The 18,846-nt window shown below is 42.5% G+C and overlaps 1 protein-coding gene and 1 non-coding gene across 4 annotated transcripts in view; one reads left to right on the top strand and one right to left on the bottom strand.

The window, feature by feature from the left end:
* LOC110498458 (probable E3 ubiquitin-protein ligase HERC3) overlaps nucleotides 1-18,846 on the top strand; it is a 36,596-nt gene that overhangs the window by 6,402 nt on the left and 11,348 nt on the right. For 2 of the 3 annotated variants that reach the window (XM_036933689.1, XM_036933690.1), the window contains 15 exons: nucleotides 245-336; nucleotides 641-771; nucleotides 971-1,134; nucleotides 2,096-2,169; nucleotides 3,241-3,365; nucleotides 3,615-3,674; nucleotides 5,136-5,247; nucleotides 7,481-7,670; nucleotides 10,648-10,811; nucleotides 11,198-11,311; nucleotides 11,729-11,752; nucleotides 11,844-11,933; nucleotides 12,339-12,509; nucleotides 12,790-12,933; nucleotides 15,095-15,261. In XM_036933689.1, the coding sequence (XP_036789584.1) occupies nucleotides 245-336; nucleotides 641-771; nucleotides 971-1,134; nucleotides 2,096-2,169; nucleotides 3,241-3,365; nucleotides 3,615-3,674; nucleotides 5,136-5,247; nucleotides 7,481-7,670; nucleotides 10,648-10,811; nucleotides 11,198-11,311; nucleotides 11,729-11,752; nucleotides 11,844-11,933; nucleotides 12,339-12,509; nucleotides 12,790-12,933; nucleotides 15,095-15,261 (1,822 nt within the window). The other variant, XM_036933691.1, reaches the window with a different exon arrangement.
* trnaa-ugc lies at nucleotides 12,031-12,104 on the bottom strand. Its single transcript has one exon. It is a non-coding gene; the product is annotated as a tRNA-Ala (tRNA).

The following is an 18,846-nucleotide window of genomic DNA, read 5'->3' as shown; positions in this document are numbered from 1 at the left end:
AACTAACTTATACGCCGATGAGACATACGTAGAGAGAAGTAATGCACCCCAATAGACGGATGAAGCCTGTTGGACTACAGACCCACTGCTATATGGGTCCAAATGCCCAATCGTTTCTCCGATTATGTGATTAAATGAATGATGGCTTGTAAGCAGTTTTATAAGCAGACCTTCATATAAAGCAATGTGATGTTCTGAAGGTAAGACGGAATATGTGCGCGTGTGTTTTATTTCCTTTCTACAGACCGGTCTGTCCCTTGCCACATCAAGTTCCTCAGATCCCAAAAAGTGGTTTATATCAGCTGTGGAGACGAGCATACAGCTGCCCTCACCAAGGTGAGGAACACAACTGTCCTCCTGCGTATCTGTCTGTTATGTGTTTATAGTCTTGTGATGAAGCTCTCATATAGTCTTCAGATGATGGTGGGTTTTGAGAAAGCACGGTACTGAAAAAGGACCTGCTGTCTCGTAAAACCTTTAATCCATGAACGTGTTCATGCCTTTGAAGAATTCTCATGTTTGTTTTGGAGGGTGAGGAATATGCATGTGGAATTGTATCGAGCTATGACAGACTGTCCTTCAGCATTCCTTCTCACATCCTTTATTGTAATTGAAGCCTCGCTCTGTGTTTGGTTGACAGGATGGGGGTTTGTTTACGTTTGGGGACGGCTCTCGTGGTCAACTGGGTCATGACTCCACCAACAACGAGCCTCTACCCAGACAGGTGCAGGAGCTGATGGGCAGCGAGGTTTCCCAGATTGCCTGTGGCAGGTACTGCACAATGTAGCCTGGTCAGCGTAGCATAACCTAGCAAAGCAAAGCATAGCCTAGCAAAGCATAGCTTAGTATAGCATAGCAGTATAATAGAGTACAGTACAGGTTTACATCAGATAAGTTATGGTATGACTACTTGCCTTCTCTGTCCTAGATTCCTCATACTCTCTTTCTATCCTCTCCGTCTGGGTTTCAGACACCACACCCTGGCGTTTGTGCCTTCCTCCGGTCTGGTGTATGCTTTCGGGTGTAACACCAATGGTCAGCTGGGCACCGGGACACGAGGTGACATCAAAAGCCCACTTCCTGTCAAAAGCAGCCTCACAGGAAGGCTCACAGGAAGTCCTCGTCATATGTCAGGTAACTGGATGACTCCAGTTGGGAAGAAGAGAATGCAGGGAAATGAGGCAAGGCAGAATCAGGGAGCTGTTGCTTGAGGAAAATGTCCGGCCTGTTGTAGGAGCAAGTCAGAATAGACAAGAGAACGCATAGGACGTTAAATGGAACAGGCACACGAGTGCAAGGACTTGTTCAGAGACATCCACAGCTTATTCAGTGATTCATATAATGTACTGTATATAAAACTATGACTGTAGGGAGGAAGATCACTAGATCACTATAATACGCATATTAACCATGCGTATTAAAAGTCTATGAATGGGATAAATTCAATGTTCAAAGAATGAAATAGTATCAAAATGTCCCCATGTGGTAAAATGTTTGACATTATTTCAGCAACACGGATGTTTCTAGAGTGAACTGTATTAGGTTGTGAGTGAGTTAGAGGTCTATGAAACAGGATTCTCAGTGTTTAACACACTGATTGATGGTCTTTGAGGCGGATTGCTTAGCTTGTATTGCTTTCCTGCCATCTAGTGGACTAAATCAAAATCTAGGGAGCTTCTCGGTGTAGGGCAGCGTTTCCCAAACTGGGGAACCCAGGGGGTGCACATTTAGTTCTTTGCCCTAGCACTACACAGCTGGTTCAAATAATCAACTCGTCATCAAGCTTTGGTCCTTTGAATCAGCTGTGTACTAGAGCAAAAACCAAAACATGCACCTTTTGGAGTTTGGAAAATGCTTGTGTAGGGCGAAGATGCCCCTAGACACTGATCTTGGATTAGCATTTTTCCCCCACTAATAGTTAAGATTAGAATGGGGGGGGGGGAAGCTGATCCTCGATCTCTCTCAAGGGGAAACTTCACTCAGGAGCTATTTCCTATAAGCATAAACTGTTCCCGTAAGTCACCACAATGCTGTTGAGCTAGCCGATTTTTAAACCAACAGTCAGTAACTCTTCCCTCTCCTTTCCTCTTTCTAGGGCCTGATCATTATGCCATTACAAAAATCAACTGTGGAGGGGACCATAACTTCCTATTGTACTCAGATGAAAAGGTAAAGGACTTCACATAATCGTTTTTCAGCTTTTGGTCATTAACTGATGTAATAGTACAGGCACCGTATTCATAAAGCATCTCAGAATTGGAGTGATCTAGGATCAGTTTAGCCTTTTAGATCATAATGAATACGATCACATGCACAGGGGGGCACTGATCCTAGATCAGCTCTCTTACTCTGAGACGCTTTATGAGTACAGGCCCAGACATTGAATTGGAAGACATAGAATTTTCTCTTTCAGGGATGGGAAGAATATGCTTTAGACCAGGGTTCTCCACCCTGTTCCTGGAGAGCTACCCTCCTTTAGGTTGTTTATCCAACCCCAGTTGGAACTAACCTGGTTCAGCTTGTCAACCATTTCATTATTAGAATCAGGTGCACTAGATTAGGGTTTTAGTGAAAACCTACAGGACGGTAGCTCTTCAGGAACATGGTTAGAGAGCTCTGCTATAGACCTAGTAGTGAGGAAGGATGCTGATGTGTTTTGTGAGCCAGTTCTAGTTTTCTGCCACTAAGTGGAGCTGTTGCTCCAGTTATTGACCAGCTAGAATGTCTGGATGGTCTCTGCTCTGGACAGAGAGATTTAAGACCAAGGCTATGTCCCAATTATTTGTCCTACCTCCCAGAATGTGCACCTGTTCACTTCCCTTCACTGGTTCAAAAGAAAAGACTGGTGTAATAAATATGGTGAAAACTCCCTCTAGCCGATGCCTCCACCAATCCAGTGCTTTTAGATTTGTGGGAAGTAGTGAATGAGATATTACTGTGATGCACCCCAAGTAGCCTACATCTGTCTACAACGGATATCCTCCTGTTGATTGCCAGGAATGTGACTTGATAACACCAACACACAGATAGATACTCTCTCTACAATGTACTTGGACCTCTCAAAGTATTTATTTTATCTGCAAGTGGGAAAGGGAATGAACCCAAAACACACGTCTCTGGATAGCCTTGTAATGTCTACAGTGGAAGCGCTATCGAGAATATCGTTGCTAAATGTAGTCGGGGACTAGCTGATGTGCTACGTTACCTTGACTCCCCCTGACCCCCTTCTCTCCTCTACAGAGTTCCACCCCTCCTGAAGACTTCCGCGTCACTAACATCAGTAGAAGCATCTCTTTGATTAATGATGCCAGTTTGAATACGTGGAGGATGAAACTCCTAGACAACACAGATTCCACTATCACCAAGTAAGTCAGTGATATGAGTTATTTGTGGATTCGATTTGTCTTGAAAATATTTTTTTGTGAACAATTGTTTATCGTTTCCTATGCGGAGAATGACATTTCTTTTAGCAGGACGATGATCCTGTGGTGACCCTTTTTGGCTTCAGCAGCTGGAAGCTCTATACCACTTTGAAGACTGGTATCTGTTTGATCTTGTTTCAATTGATTGATATCATTTCCTGCATTTATGTCTTGGTCTCCCTCTGCTTTTAGTGACGTCATTCTCCTGCTGTCTTCAACCGCCTGTTGGAACGCCAGCTTCCTGGATGAGAGGTGAGCATTGATCGACAGCCTATCCTGTTCTTTCACCTGTTTGGAAGGAGACCACGAAAGGAAGCCATGAATATTGAGTCACACCCGGTGTCTCTCTCTTATGTCTTGTGGGAAAAGGCAGAGCGTTCACAGAGGACAAAATCATGTCCTTAATGTCCTTGTCCGACCAACACTCATTCCCATCATGTGCCTACAATTCAGAACTGCTGACCTTAGGGGAAGAGACTCCAGGGAAATACTCCTATCTAGACACACTGTACAGACACACAGAGATTCCATTAGAGATCCGTGCGGAGATAAAGTGCAGATGGCGTGTATGAGGGAGGGGTGGCCATTTTGTGCTGATTCTCTGCCAGATGCCTATCACTTCATGGGAACGACCCTAGTTCCGAGCCCATCAGCGTAATGGTGTCCTCTAGACTAGAGAAGACCAATAAGCACCTTACTGTATGTCCTGCTCTCTCTGCTAAAGCAGCCTGTCCTAAAAATCTACTGGATTTAACAGTTATATAAAACACTGGCAGGTTAAGCCATTAGCTCAACCGAGAGGGAGAGAAACTGACAATGTGTTGCTGGTAGTATGTTATGTTCCCAATCGCACATCTGTTATTGTTTGTAGAGGTCACTCATTTGTGATGGCATCATGTGGGCCGCCCAAGAACGTCTGCACGGTGTTCCTAAAACGAATTGTCTCAATTTGGACCCTTAGAGTATGAAACACACACACACACGGCATGCCACAAAGCTGCCTGATTCCGGTGGGTACAGAAGCACTGTTCCCTAGCTAGCATAACGCCTCTCTACTTGTTAGTGCTTATCGTTCCGGTCGGAGTCTCTGTTTACCAAACAGTCACACAAAGCCAAATCTGGTTTATTATGGCTGAATTATTATTATTTTTTATCAATATCTGGAGGTTGTCTGTAAATAGTCGCTGTCCTTCATGCCTTTGAGTTTTCTGGGCTTTGTGGTGTTTCTCTCTCTCTCTCACACACAACACCCCTGGCAGAGTTCACAAGATAAAGCAGTGAATGTGGTTTGGAATGGGCTTAAATACATGGAGGCTCTGACTAGACTTAATATATGGTCCCTGTTCATCCCTAGGTCTGTGTGTGTGTGTGTGTGTTTTTGTTTAGGTCTTCGAGCTCTATACCCTGCAGTGAGCTCACACAACTGCCACGTGCCCAGAAGCTAGAGACTCTATCTAACCCAGAGGAACGTGTTGTGTGTTCTATTCATCAATGGTTCTACACAAATTCCTGGATTTAGTCCATCCGTTTATTTATATCTCTGCTGATGTGTTTTTAAAGGGATGTTCTTGTATTTTGAGCGGAACTTCCCTTTTAAGCGCCACAGTTAAAAGTGATGAAAAGTCTGGGTAGTTTATCATGGGTTTCTCTGTTTGGTAATTTTTTGGGGGGATTGGTCTTAAAGGCTATTTTGTTCTTTGTTTGTTCCCCCAGTGATGACAGCCATTTTAAGACCAACCCTAAAGTCCCTGGCATCGATCTCAACTCAGTCCGCCTGCTGTTTGAGACACTCAGTAAACCGCCCTTCGCCAGACTATTGGAGCAGGTAACGACTCTTGTGTACCATGTCTTATCCCAATACCTGAAAGCGGGACCCTCCCTATGCTCAAAAACCAGGGTATGCATAGTTAAAGTGGCCTCCTTCCATCATCTGTACTGATATGAAAACACAGTGAAAAGCAATATGAATGATGACCACTGGGTTTCAGGTCTTTGGTTCTTTCACATAGGAGCAGGTGAAAGAAAGAAGATGAGGAGAAAACACTTTAGGCACTAAAGGTACACTATGTAGAAATCGCTCAGCCATTTCCTGGTTTGTAAAATTCAAATAGTTTGCATGATTTTAGTTTACGTGACACAACAAGCAAGTATAGTGTAGGTAATCATTGTTCCATCTAAACCGCTGTGAAATATATTTTCCATAACCACAAATATTGGTACACATAGATCTACCGCTTCTTAACTTGCTTACAATGACAGATCAATAACTCACATTTATATGTACATTTGGTTGGGTCGCCCAAAAAGTGACATATTGCAGCTTTAAAGATGGAATCTGCAGTAGGGGGAAGCAGCGCCACTGGCCACCCCACCACCGTGAGGAGCGTCGCGCTGCATGAGAAAAAAAGAAGTACATGTGCTCTTCTATTGCGCGTGCAGTGATGTCTGATGGGAAAAAACTGTTGTTTGCAGTAACTTGTAATATAGCAAACGGACGTGGCTGTTTCACCATTAAATATTCTAGATTTCATTGAGATGTACCCCAGGTTTTGACTATCTAGCTACTTGGTTCTATCCATCTACTCATAAACGTGTTATGGCTGAGGCCGGTAGATTTGAACTGAGCGAAATAATGGCATTTACAAATCCCCTTTACAGGGTCATTGTCATGGCAACCCTATCATACAGAGTCATGGTTTATGTTTTGACTCAAATGCAATATTTTAGTCCAAGGACACAAAGCCTTGTCTGTCTGTCAACATACTGACTCAGATCTCTAGCCACTTTAATAATTAAAAATTGAATGCAATAAACGTGTCACTTTAAACAATGGCACTTTATATAATATTTACATACCCTACATTACTCATCTCATATGTATATACTGTACTCTATACCATCTACTGCATCTTGTCTATGCCGTTCGGCCATTACTCATCCATATATTTGTATCTACATATTCTTATTCATTCCTTTACACTTGTGTGTACAAGGTAGTTGTTGTGAAATTGTTAGATTACTTGTTAGATATTACTGCACGGTCGGAACTAGAAGCACAAGCTTCAAAAGGGTTTTTCAGCTGTCCCATAGGAGAACCCTTTTTGGTTCCATGTAGATTCATTCATCTGTGAAAAGGGTTCTACATGGAACTCAAAAGGGTTATACCAGGAACCAAAAAGGGTTCTCCTATGGGGACAGCCAAAGAATCCTTTAAGGTTCTAGATGGCATCTTTTTTTTCTAGGAGTGTACGGCGTCTGTTAGACCTAGCCAGCAGCACTTTGGACTGAGCTATGTAGTAGAGTAAAATAGGGGTGTTCAGGGTACACCGCCCCCCTACGCTTTGTTTTGATGGCTGGAGAGTATCATAGGCCACAGCATTGAATTCCCATGCCACATATGAACTATGTCCCCCGTTGACTTCTGAAATGGTACAGCACACTTTACGCATCATCTCAGTAAGATCAGCACATACTCTGCTGGGTTTTGATGGTTTCACGCAGAATGCCTACTGGACTGAGGTCATGCAGTTCAGAGCTAGCTAGCCCACTAATAATATGTTAGGGATTTTGGGGCTTCTCAATCTAACTTGATTTATTGTGTTCTATAAAGATCAGGCAGCATTAGCAACCAGCCAACCACAGGAGGCCTCTCCCAAAACATTTTCCTGTGATGTTTTTGTCCCTTTGCCGAGTCCAGCTAATCCTTTAGATTTTGTAAAAAGCTATCCTTGTTCCGACATAAAAAAAAATAGATATATTGTATCATTTTGGTACAGTATTGCAATGTTGAAAATACATTTCTTAGTCAATATGAAGTATCTCAATTCTTCACCATCGGTCAGTCACAGTTTAAATTTATAAAACTTCAGGTACTCTACTTAACTCATATCGTAATATACTCATTTAGTTACATCTGCATTAGCAAATGAAAATAACAAGCATTGTGATGTACAGTGAACCGGTTGTACGGACAGCTGTTAGGTGATATTTTGATGGATGATTTTAAAGTGATGTATCCATCTCTCTCTCCCTCCATCCATGTGTCTCTGTCCTGCCAGGCCACTAAGAGTTTTGAGAGCCTGCTGATCCCCCAGCTGCCCTGCTCTCCCCCTGACGTTGAGGCCATGAGGATCTACCTGATCCTGTCGGAGTGTCCCGCCCTGCACGACTCCAAGAACTACATCACCCTCACCATCCCCCTAGCCATGGCCATACTCCGCCTGGATGCCAACCCCAGCAAAGTGCTTGGTAGGGGGGCAACATAGTTGCATTTCAAGCACACACACATGCACAATCACATGTTAATGTACTATGTACAACATAGTTGCATTTCAAGCACACACACATGCACAATCACATGTTAATGTACTATGTACATTGCATGCACACAGACACCCATACGTGCGCACGCACACACACATTGACGGGGCTGTGGTGCACCAGGTCGAGAGCTTCAAGTTCCTGTGTGTCTACATCACTAAGGATCTATCATGGTCCACACAAACCAACACAGTCGTGGCGGGGCACGACAACACCTCTTCCCCCTCAGGAGGCTGAAAAGATTTGGCATGGGCCCTTAGATTCTTAAAGTTTTTAGAGCTGCACCATTGAGAGCATCTTGACTGGCTGCATCACCACTTGCTTATGGCAACTGCTTGGCATCTAGCCTCAAGGCGCTACAGAGGGTAGTGCGTATGGCCCTGTACATCACTGGGGCCGAGCTCCCTGCCATCCAGGACCTCTATACCAGGCGGTGTCAGAGGAAGGCCCTAAAAATTATTAAAGACTCCAGCCACCCAAGTCATAGCATGTTCTCTCTGCTATCGCACAGCAAGCGGTACCAATGCACCAAGTCTGGAAACAACAGGAACCTGAACTGCTTCTAATCCCCAAGCCATAAGACTGTTAAATAGTAATCAATAGCTACCTGGACTATCTGCATTGACCCTCCTTTGCACAAACTCTTGACTCATCACACATGCTGCTCTTGCTGTTTATCTATCCTGTGGCCTAGTCACTTTATCCCTACCTACAGTTGAAGTCAGAAGTTTACATACACTTAGGTTGGAGTCATTATTAAAACTAGTTTTTCAACCACTCCACAAATGTCTTGTTAACAAACTATAGATTTGGCAAGTTGATTAGGACATCTACTTTGTGCATGACACAAGTCATTTTTCCAACAATTGTTTACAGACAGATTATTTCACTTATAATTCACTGAATCACAATTCCAGTAGGTCAGAAGTTTACATTAAGTTGACTGTGCATTTAAACAGCTTGGAAAATTCCAGAAAATTATGTCATGGCTTTAAAAGCTTCTGATAGGCTAATTGACAACATTTGAGTAAATTGGTGGTGTACCTGTGGATGTATTTCAAGGCCTACCTTCACACTCAGTGCCTCTTTGCTTGACATCATGGGAGAATCAAAAGAAATCAGCCAAGACAAAATTGTAGACTTCCACAAGTCTGGTTCATCCTTGGGAGCAATTTCCAAACGCCTGAAGTTACCACGTTCATCTGTACAAACAATTGAATGCAAGTATAAACACCATGGGACCACGCAGCCGTCATACCGCTCAGGAAGGAGACGCGTTCTGTCTCCTAGAGATGAACGCACTTTGGTGTGAAAAGTGCAAATCAATCCCAGAACAACAGCAAAGGATCTTGTGAAGATGCTGGAGGAAACGGGTACAAAAGTATATATCCACAGTAAAATGAATCCTATATCGACATAACCTAAAAGGCCACTCAGCAAGGAAGAAGCCACTGCTTCAAAACCTCCATACAAATGGTTTGCAACTGCACATGGGGACAAAGATCGTACTTTTTGGAGAAATGTCCTCTGTTTGGCCATAATAACCATTGTTATGTTTGGAGGAAAAATGGGGAGGCTTGCAAGCCGAAGAACACCATTCCAATCGTGAAGCACGGGGGTGGCAGCATCATGTTGTGGGGGTGCTTTGCTGCAGGAGGGACTGGTGCACTTCACAAAATAGATGGCATTATGAAGAGGAAGGAAGGAAAATGTTGTGGATATTTTGAAGCAACATCTCAAGACATCAGTCGGGAAGTTAAAGCTTGGTCGCAAATGGGTCTTCCAAATGGACAATGACCCCAAGCATACTTCCAAAGTTTTGGCAAAATGGCTTAAGGACAACAAAGTCTATAGAAACTTTGTGGGCAGAACTGAAGAAGCATGTGCGATCAAGGAGGCCTACAATCCTGACTTAGTTACACCAGTTCTGCCAGGAGGAATGGGCCAAAATTCACTCAACTTATTCACTCAACTTATTTAACCCAAGTTAAACAATTTAAAGGCAATGCTACCAAATGCTAATTGAGTGTATGTAAACTTCTGACCCACTGGGAATGTGATGAAAGAAATAAAAGCTGTAGTAAATCATTCTCTCTACTGTTATTCTGACATTTCACATTCTTAAAATAAAGTGGTGATCCTAACTGACCTAAGACGGGGAATTTTTACTAGGATTAAATGTCAGGAATTGTGAAACTGAGTTTAAATGTATTTGGCTAAGGTGTATGTAAACTTCCGACTTCCACTGTATATGTACATATCTACCTCAATTACCCTGTATCCCTGCACATCGACTCGGTACTGGTACCCTGTGTTTATAGCCAAGTTATCGTTACTCATTGTATATTTACTCCTGGGGTTATCTTTCTATTATTTGTTATTTTATTTTTCTCTCTGCGTTGTTGGGAAGGGCCGTAAGTAAGCATTTCACTGTTAGTCCACACTTGTTGTTTACGAAGCATGCAGGTACACCGGTGCACAGACAAATACCCTTATGCACACAAATGTGCTGAACAGTGTTTGATACTGTATACCCTGTACACCTCAGTCTACCACAAATACTCTTTCTCCATACTGCACAGTCAGTCCCAGGAAAATGGCAGTTATACAACTGTCATAATGGTATTCACTTCATGTGTACAGTGCATCACATGGCACTTCTGTCATACTTTTAAATATGCAGTGTCACTGCAGGTTCCCTGTGTTATATTCTGGATCCCCGTAGATAACTGGTGGTTTGTTATATTCGGGATCCCCGTAGATAACTGGCGGTGTGTTATATTCTGGATCCCCGTAGATAATTGGTGGTGTGTTATATTCGGGATCCCCGCAGATAATTGGTGGTGTGTTATATTCGGGATCCCCGCAGATAACTGGTGGTGTGTTATATTCTGGATCCCCGCAGATAACTGGTGGTGCCTGGTGGATGGCGGTGTGTTCTCCAGGCTGGTGGACATGTATAAGAGCATCGTGGTGTTCTTGTTAACTGGAGGAAAGGCCCTGCTCGTCCCTGTCTTCCTAGAAAACTACACCAGTGCCACGCTAAAGCTTCTAGAGAAACTTCATAAGGTAACGTTTCCTGCTAATGCTCATGGGGAAACTTCATTAGCTCATTCTTTACATAAAAGTTTCTCTAGATACTTCACAAGTTAGTTTTATACTAAAGCTTGTGGAGAAACTTCAAGAGGTGTTATGATTCCCGGCCTTAAACAGGTCTACTGTGCGAATAGGAGCCTTAGGTTAGGAACACATGAGTTGTCCTTTTTTTAAAGAATGTCGGTAATGCAAAAAATAAGTTTACAGAATTGTGGGAAAATATCAAGTATGCATGATATCCTTTTATATATAAATGTATCAAACCTCAAGAGACTTCCTGGTATAAAAGAAAGGTAAACAGTCATAATGATGAGTGTGTGTGTTCTGAGCAGGGCTGTTGTGCTGCTGTGTGTGTCCAGGTTAACCTGAAGGCCGGGCATGTGGAGTACAACCGCTTCTATATCCCTGACATCACCACCCTGGTAGACATCCAGGAAGACTACCTCAAGTGGTTTCTTAGTAAAGCAGAGATTGTGAGTAATGGAGATCTCTACGTCTCTCTCTCTTGTGACGATGTCGTCCTGTGGAATTTGGTGTGTGTGTGTGTCCAATTATCTAATTCTCATCCTAATCCAATGGGATGCTACTCTCACAGACGAGCCCCCTAGCCCCTACCCCTCTTCCCTCCCTCTTTCTCCCTGCATAGTAGAATCTGTCGAACTGTGTAGGCCCTTTCTAGGAAGAGCACAGAGACTTTGTTGTCCCCACCCTCATATTTTCACCTTTGTGCCTTGTAGCTCTGGCCAATGTCTCAGTAAACTGGTATAGCTAGACAGCTATGCCCCTGCCACCAGCTGTCAATCTGAATACACTGTTATGATCCTCTACAATATAGTTTTCATGGGTAATTTGGACAAAACTGAGTTGATGATTATAATTTTGTTTTTCAGAAAATGAGAACACCAGCAGTACAGGTATACAGGCTGTTTTCTAATCAAATGAGTGTAAATGCCACGTTATCTATATGCTCTTCAAACGATAACGTTTCTCTTTTCATCCATTCAGAGCTCAGTGACTTTATGTGCCTACCCGTTCATACTGAACGCCCAAGCCAAGACCACCATGCTGCAAACTGACGCTGAGCTACAGATGCAGGTAACAGCCAGGATGGGAAAATATACATGTACATTTTTACAGATGCTCTGGCACAGAGCGACTTATAGTAGTGAGTGCATACGTTTTCATTAGTAATAGTCCCTTGTGGGAATCGAACCCACAACCCTGGCATTGCAAGTGCCATGCTCTACCAACTGAGCCACACGGGACCGTTATATAAAAGTTTCCCACTGTTAACTCAAAGTTTGAAACTGATTTCTGTTGACATTTGCTGTGATAAAATAACTTGTTTTTATAGACAATGTAAGAATGAATCATGTCCCTTGGAGACCATTTAATTGCAATGGTCTTTTTTTAAACACTTGATGTAAAAAAAAATAATAATAATAATAATTTCCATCTCTCCTACACATATTATTTCCCCTGTCTGTGACCTTTTCCAAGATGGCGGTGAGCGGGGCCAACATGCATAACGTTTTCATGCTGCTGACGCTGGAACCCCTCCTGGCGCGGAACCCCTTCCTGGTGCTCCACGTACGCAGGGACCACTTAGTGAGCGACGCGCTGAGAGAGCTCACCATCTACTCTGACGTCGACCTCAAGAAGCCCCTCAAGGTCTGAGTTCAGCACCTCTCAGGGTCACAAAGGTCATGTAGTGTGTCGTAAATAGACATGGAAAGATTTTTTTTAGGAGAGATCTTTGTAATCAAAGAGAAATAAGATAACACCACTAATCATCAATTGTTTGTCAACGGCTGCACACTGTTGTTAGTGCCACTTGAATTACAGGAACTAAGGCCATATCACTTGAAGATGAGAAAGTGATTGACAGAGTATTTGGGCTCAGTTAGTGCCACTTTAATTACAGGAACTAAGGCCCTCTCTCCCCCTCTAGGTGATCTTTGATGGGGAGGAGGCGGTGGATGCAGGGGGGGTAACCAAGGAGTTCTTCCTACTGCTGTTGAAGGAGCTGATGGACCCTGTGTACGGCATGTTCACCCAGTACACCCAGTCCAACCTGCTCTGGTTCTCTGATAAAGTGAGTCATGTACCACTCAGTGGAGGCTGTTGAGGGAAGGCTCATAATAATGGCTGGAACAGAGCAAATGGAATCGCATCAAACACAAGGAAACCATGTGTTTAATGTAGTTCATACCATTCCACCTATTCCTCACCAGCCATTACCACGAGCCCGTCCTCCCCAATTAAGGTGCCACCAACCTCCTGTGTGACCGCTTCTACTTCACAACACTGTACAACTAACCACGATCTTACTGTACATATAGGGCTGATGGCATTCATAACATGATATAATAAAACCGTGAACCACTCACACTGCACAACACTGTAACACTAACAAATGTTGATAACTGAACATATCTAACTGTAATTATAAACTGGGTGGTTCGAGCCCTGAATGCTGATTGGCTGACAGCCGTGATATATCAGACCGTATACCACGGGTATGACTGAACATGTATTTTTACTGTTCTAATTACATTAGTAACCAGTTTATAATAGCAATAAGGCACCTCCGCGTTGCGTTGTGCATAAGAACAGCCCTTAGCCGTGGTATATTGGCCATATACCACAACCCGCCGAGGTGCCTTATTGCTTAAATATAGTGCTGATGTTACTCATAATTCTGTGTAAAAAAATAAAATGCTAAATAAAAAAACACTGTACTCGAAAAGGGACGTAGTATTAAATATTTCTTGCAAGTGCATTGGAGTATAGTACATGATTCAAGAGAAGTGTATTAAATGCCTTCACTGACCTTGGCAACGGTTGCTAGAGGAACAAAATAAAAAAGGGAAGTGTTGCAAGCGAACAGTGTAGTAGTCTATTGAATAACTGTTTTTTTATGTCTCCAGGTAAGAACACATTCTCTTTTACAGTAATGACAATAAAACATCTCTAACCGTTAATGGGGTACTGTGACATCATAGAATTGGCTCTTTGTAGAAAACCAATGTTAGTCTGTCTGACATGCATCCTAATTGGCCCACTATTCCCTATATAGTGCTCTATGCCATTTGGGACACAGACCCTATCTATTGTATGAAGCAACACCAAGGTCATATTAGTAGTCAAATCCCTTCTACTCATGTTCTGGAAGCCAGCCAACCGCCTCAACATGTCAGAAGGGTCAATTTCATTATCTTCTAAATCTAAACAACATTATGCATTTTCAAAGCCAAAAAAGGTCACAAACAACGTTTCAAAATATTTCTAAATGCTCTGAATAGACACGGTTGGTCTTGGTTACCTGAGTGTTTAGCGGTGTCTCGTAACGTCTTTTGTCTGTATTTCAATGACCTTTGTTAACCCCCCGACCCAGGCTTGGCTGTGTGGCCTGGCCATTGTGCTGTAAGTTGGATACATTCTATTGTGTGAAGGGACATGCCACTAGGCCAGAAAGGTCATATTTGTTGTGGTTTGTTGAGGGTAGAAATAATTATTGTATTGAAATATGAACCGCTTATGTAATGAGAGCCGTCCTATCGGAGTGAGTTGGCGAAGGTCAGCGTTTTTCCAGGAAAAGGGACACCCATGCGAGGCAAGGCGACATCGGGAAAGCTCACTCACGTATACAAAATAGCACCCTGGGTCGTGGGAATATTAATGAATGTCAAAACCCTTTGACACTCGCAATTGACAGTAGTGATTTGAAGGAGGAACTCAAACAGGTCTATAACAACAAAATGAAGCTGAATGGCCTCAGAATAGGTTTGTAGGGTTCATCAACAAGATTTTGTTAGGAAGGCATAATAGGTCATTATTCATATGTAACTTGTAGTTTTAATCAGAAACACATGCGTAATGAATCAACAATTCTGAGTAGCCCAGTAATACATTTCCCAGTTGGTGAACATTATTAAATGAAGTGGTTGAATAAAAACAAATTAAATCTTGGTTTGGATTTAAAAACAGACCTTTGGTGGTATGCCAGCCTACATTTCCATCAAAAACAAGATGTACATCTCAATAGTTTCAAGTCCTTTTGTTTTTTACTCTCTTAATACTGATGAACCATTTCAGTAGGCTTCTCTTGTTTCTTCCACCTCCTGTATTTTCTGATCAGTGAGGAACGAGCAACAAGAAGAGGACGCCTTTTAAGACTATTGCTATGCACCCAACAAAGCATTGCCTCTCTACTTAACTTCCTTGTTGTGTCGTCTCTCTCTGTTTCTGCCCAGTGTTTTGTGGAGTACAACTGGTTCAATCTGATAGGGATCATTTGTGGGCTGGCCATCTATAACAGCACCGTGGTGGACCTCCACTTCCCCCTGGTCCTTTACAAGAAGCTACTGGGCGTAGCACCCACTCTGGAGGACCTCAAGGAGCTGTCGCCCACAGAGGGCAGGTAATGTGAATTCATAGCCCAGCCACGAGGCCTCTAGGCTGGGATGGACTTGCATGCTAACTCCCCCTAGCCACATCTTGTTAAAAGTTCTACATGGAAAGTGAGTGTTCTTCATTCATTAAAAAAGACTTAGTGTTGAACACAATCTTTCTACTGCCATTAGGTATATTGATTGTCCATGCTGTTTGTATAAATGTATTTTCGTCTTGGGTACGGAGAGATTTCATTCTGGGTTTATTTTTTTAATTCCCCCTTCCCTCCTTATTTGAACACGTTGTGTGAACTCAACATCTCTTCAGAAGGCAATAATTGAGTGTTGGGCTTAGGGTTGGGCAGCATCCAGATCTTCATAGCGTTCCTGTACCATACTAGGGTATATGGTATTACTGGCAGTGCACACTGTTTCTTTCCAAATGCACAAAACAAATTTAGGCAGCAGGGTTCTCGATCCAGGAGGAGATTGTTTGTCTCTGCTGTAATCGCTGTGTCAGCGATTTACAGCTGTGAGTCTTTCTGGGTAAGTCTAAGAGCTTTGCACACATGGATTGCACAATATTTGCACATTATTCTTTAAAAAATTCAAGCTCTGTCAAGTTGGTTGTTGATCATCGCTAGACAGCCATTTTCAAGTCTTGGCATAGACTTTCAAACCGATTTATGAGTAAAAACTGTGACTAGGCCACTCAGGAACATTCAATATCATCTTGGTAAGCAACTCTAGTGTATATTTGGTCTTGTGTTTTAGGTTATTGTCCTGCTGAAAGGTGAATTAGTCTCCCAGTGTCTGTTGGAAAGCAGACTGAATCAGGTTTTCCTCTAGGATTTTTCCTGTGCTTAGCTTTATTCCGTTTCTTTTTATCCTAAACTCTCTAGTCCTTGCAGATAACAAGCATACCCATAACATGGTGCAGCCACCACCATGCTTAAAAATGTGGTACTCAGTGATGTGTTGTGTTAGATTTGCCACAAACATAGCACTTTGTATACAAGACATAAGGTTAATTTCTTTGCCACATTTTTTGCAGTATTACTTTAGTGCCTTTTTACAAACAGGATGCATGTTTTCTGCCCTGGATTCCTTTTCACTCTGTCATTTAGGTTAGTATTGTGGAATAACTACAATGTGGTTGATCCATCCTCAGGAGAAAACTATCACAGCCATTAAACTCTGTAACTCTTTTAGTCACCATTAGCCTCATGGTGAAATCCCTGTGCCGTTTCTTTCCTCTCCTGCAACTGAGTTAGGAAGAACGCCTGTATTTTTGTTGTGAATGGGTGTATTAATACACCATCCAAAGTGCAATTAATAACTTCACCATGCTCAAACATCTTTTTCTTTTTTTCAATCTGGAAAACCTCTGGTGTTTGTGGTTGAATCTGTGTTTGAAATTCACTGCTTGACTGAGCAACCTTACAATTGTTTGTATGTGTGGGGTACAGAGATGAGGTAGTCATTCAAAGATCACATTAAACACTAAGTGTGCAATAATAATAAGTTGCATGGACACGAGTCCATGCAACTTATTATGTGACTTGTCAAGCACATTTAGGCTTGCCATAACAAATGGGTTGGATACTTGTTGACTCAAGATATTTCAGCTTTTAATTTTTTATTAATTTGTAAACATTTTTTTTTAAATCCACTTTGGCGTTATTGTGTATAGGCAGTGACACAAAATCTCAATTATAATCAAATTTATATTCAGGCTGTAACACAAAAAAATGTGGAAAGAGTCTATGGGTGTGAATACTTTCTGACCCAGCGGTTGGCCTAGGGTCTAATTGTCTGCAGATGGCCCGGACTTTGGTGCTGAAGCTTTTTATCCTTAGATTACCAGTCCGAGGGCTACAATTAGGGCAGTGCATCGGCCCTTGAGCGTGTCACAGTAAAAGACAGCTTTCTTTAAGGAGTTGGCTCCCTCGGGAGTGTTGGGCCACAAAACAACCCAGACGATGAATAGTGTCTTGTTGTTTTGTCATGGGTTGTGTTGCTTTCTTGGCTTGACTTTTGGGTACACTTAAGACCGAGGCAGTAGAGAGTCGACACAGCTGTGGGTTTTGAACTAAGTGGTGGTGAAGAAATGAAGAAGGAAGAGAAATGAATGACAGTTGGTTAGTCATTTGGGGTGTTTCTTTACTCTAGCATTTTTGTGTACTCCTAGTACTCTGAGTTGAAATAAGATATTTTTAAATGTATTTAACTAGGCAAGTCGGTTAAGAACAAATTCTTATTTACAATGACGGTCTACCCCGGCCAAACCCGGGCCAATTGTGCACCGCCCTATGGGACTCCCAATCACGGCTGGTTGTGATACAGCCTGGATTCGAAACAGGGTGTTTGTATTGACGCCTCTAGCACTGAGATGCAGCGCCTTAGACCGCTGCACCACTCCGGAGCCCAAAGATAACTGGATATCAAATACAGTTGAAGTCGGATGTTTACATACACTTAGGTTGGAGTCATTAAAACTTGTTTTTCAACAACTCCACATATTTCTTGTTAACAGACTATTGTTTTGGCAAGTCAGTTAGGACAGCTACTTTGTGCATGACACAAGTAAATTTTTCCAACAATTGTTTACAGACAGATTATTTCAATTCACTGTATCATAATTCCAGTGGGTCAGAAGTTTAAATACACTAAGTTGACTGTGCCTTTAAACAGCTTGGAAAATTCCAGAAAATTATGTCATGGCTTTAGAAGCTTCTAATTGGCTAATTGACATCATTTGAGTCAATTGGAGGTGTATCTGTGGATGTATTTCAAGGCCTACTTTAAAACTCAGTGCCTCTTTGCTTGATATCATGGGAAAATCAAAAGCCAAGACTGCTCCAAAACCGCCATAAAAAGACAGACTACGGTTTGCAACTGCACATGAGGACAAAGATCGTACTTTTTTTTTGCCCTCTGGTCTGATGAATCAAAAATATAACTGTTTGGCCATAATGACCATCGTTATGTTTGGAGGAAAAGGGGGGAGGATTGCAAGCTGAAGAACACCATCCCAACCTTGAAGCATGGGGGTGGCAGCATCATGTTGTGGGGGTGCTTTGCTGCAGGAGGGACTGGTGCACTTCACAAAATAGATGGCATCATGAGGCAGGAAAATGATGTGGATATATTGAAGCAACATCTCAAGACATCAGTCAGGAAGTTAAAGCTTGGTCGCAAATGGGTCTTCCAAATGGACAATGACCCCAAGCATAATTCCAAAGTTGTGGCAAAATGGCTTAAGGACAACAAAGTCAAGGTATTGGAGTGGCCATCACAAAGCCCTGACCTCAATCCTATAGAACATTTGTGGGCAGAACTGAAAAAGCTTGTGCGAGCAAGGAGGCCTACAAACCTGACTCGGTTACACCAGCTCTGTCAGGAGGAATGTGCCAAAATTCACCCAAGTTAATGTGGGAAGCTTGTGGAAGGCTACCCAAAATGTTTGACCCAAGTTAAACAATTTAAAGGCAATGCTACCAAATGCTAATTGAGTGTATGAAAACTTCTGACACACTGGGAATGTGATGAAAGAAATACAAGCTGAAGTAAATCATTCTCTCTACTATTGTTCTGACATTTCACATTCTTAA

This window comes from Oncorhynchus mykiss, chromosome 10 (assembly GCF_013265735.2).
Source record: "Oncorhynchus mykiss isolate Arlee chromosome 10, USDA_OmykA_1.1, whole genome shotgun sequence".
NCBI lineage: Eukaryota > Metazoa > Chordata > Actinopteri > Salmoniformes > Salmonidae > Oncorhynchus > Oncorhynchus mykiss.
This window is presented reverse-complemented; position numbering and strand designations above follow the sequence as displayed.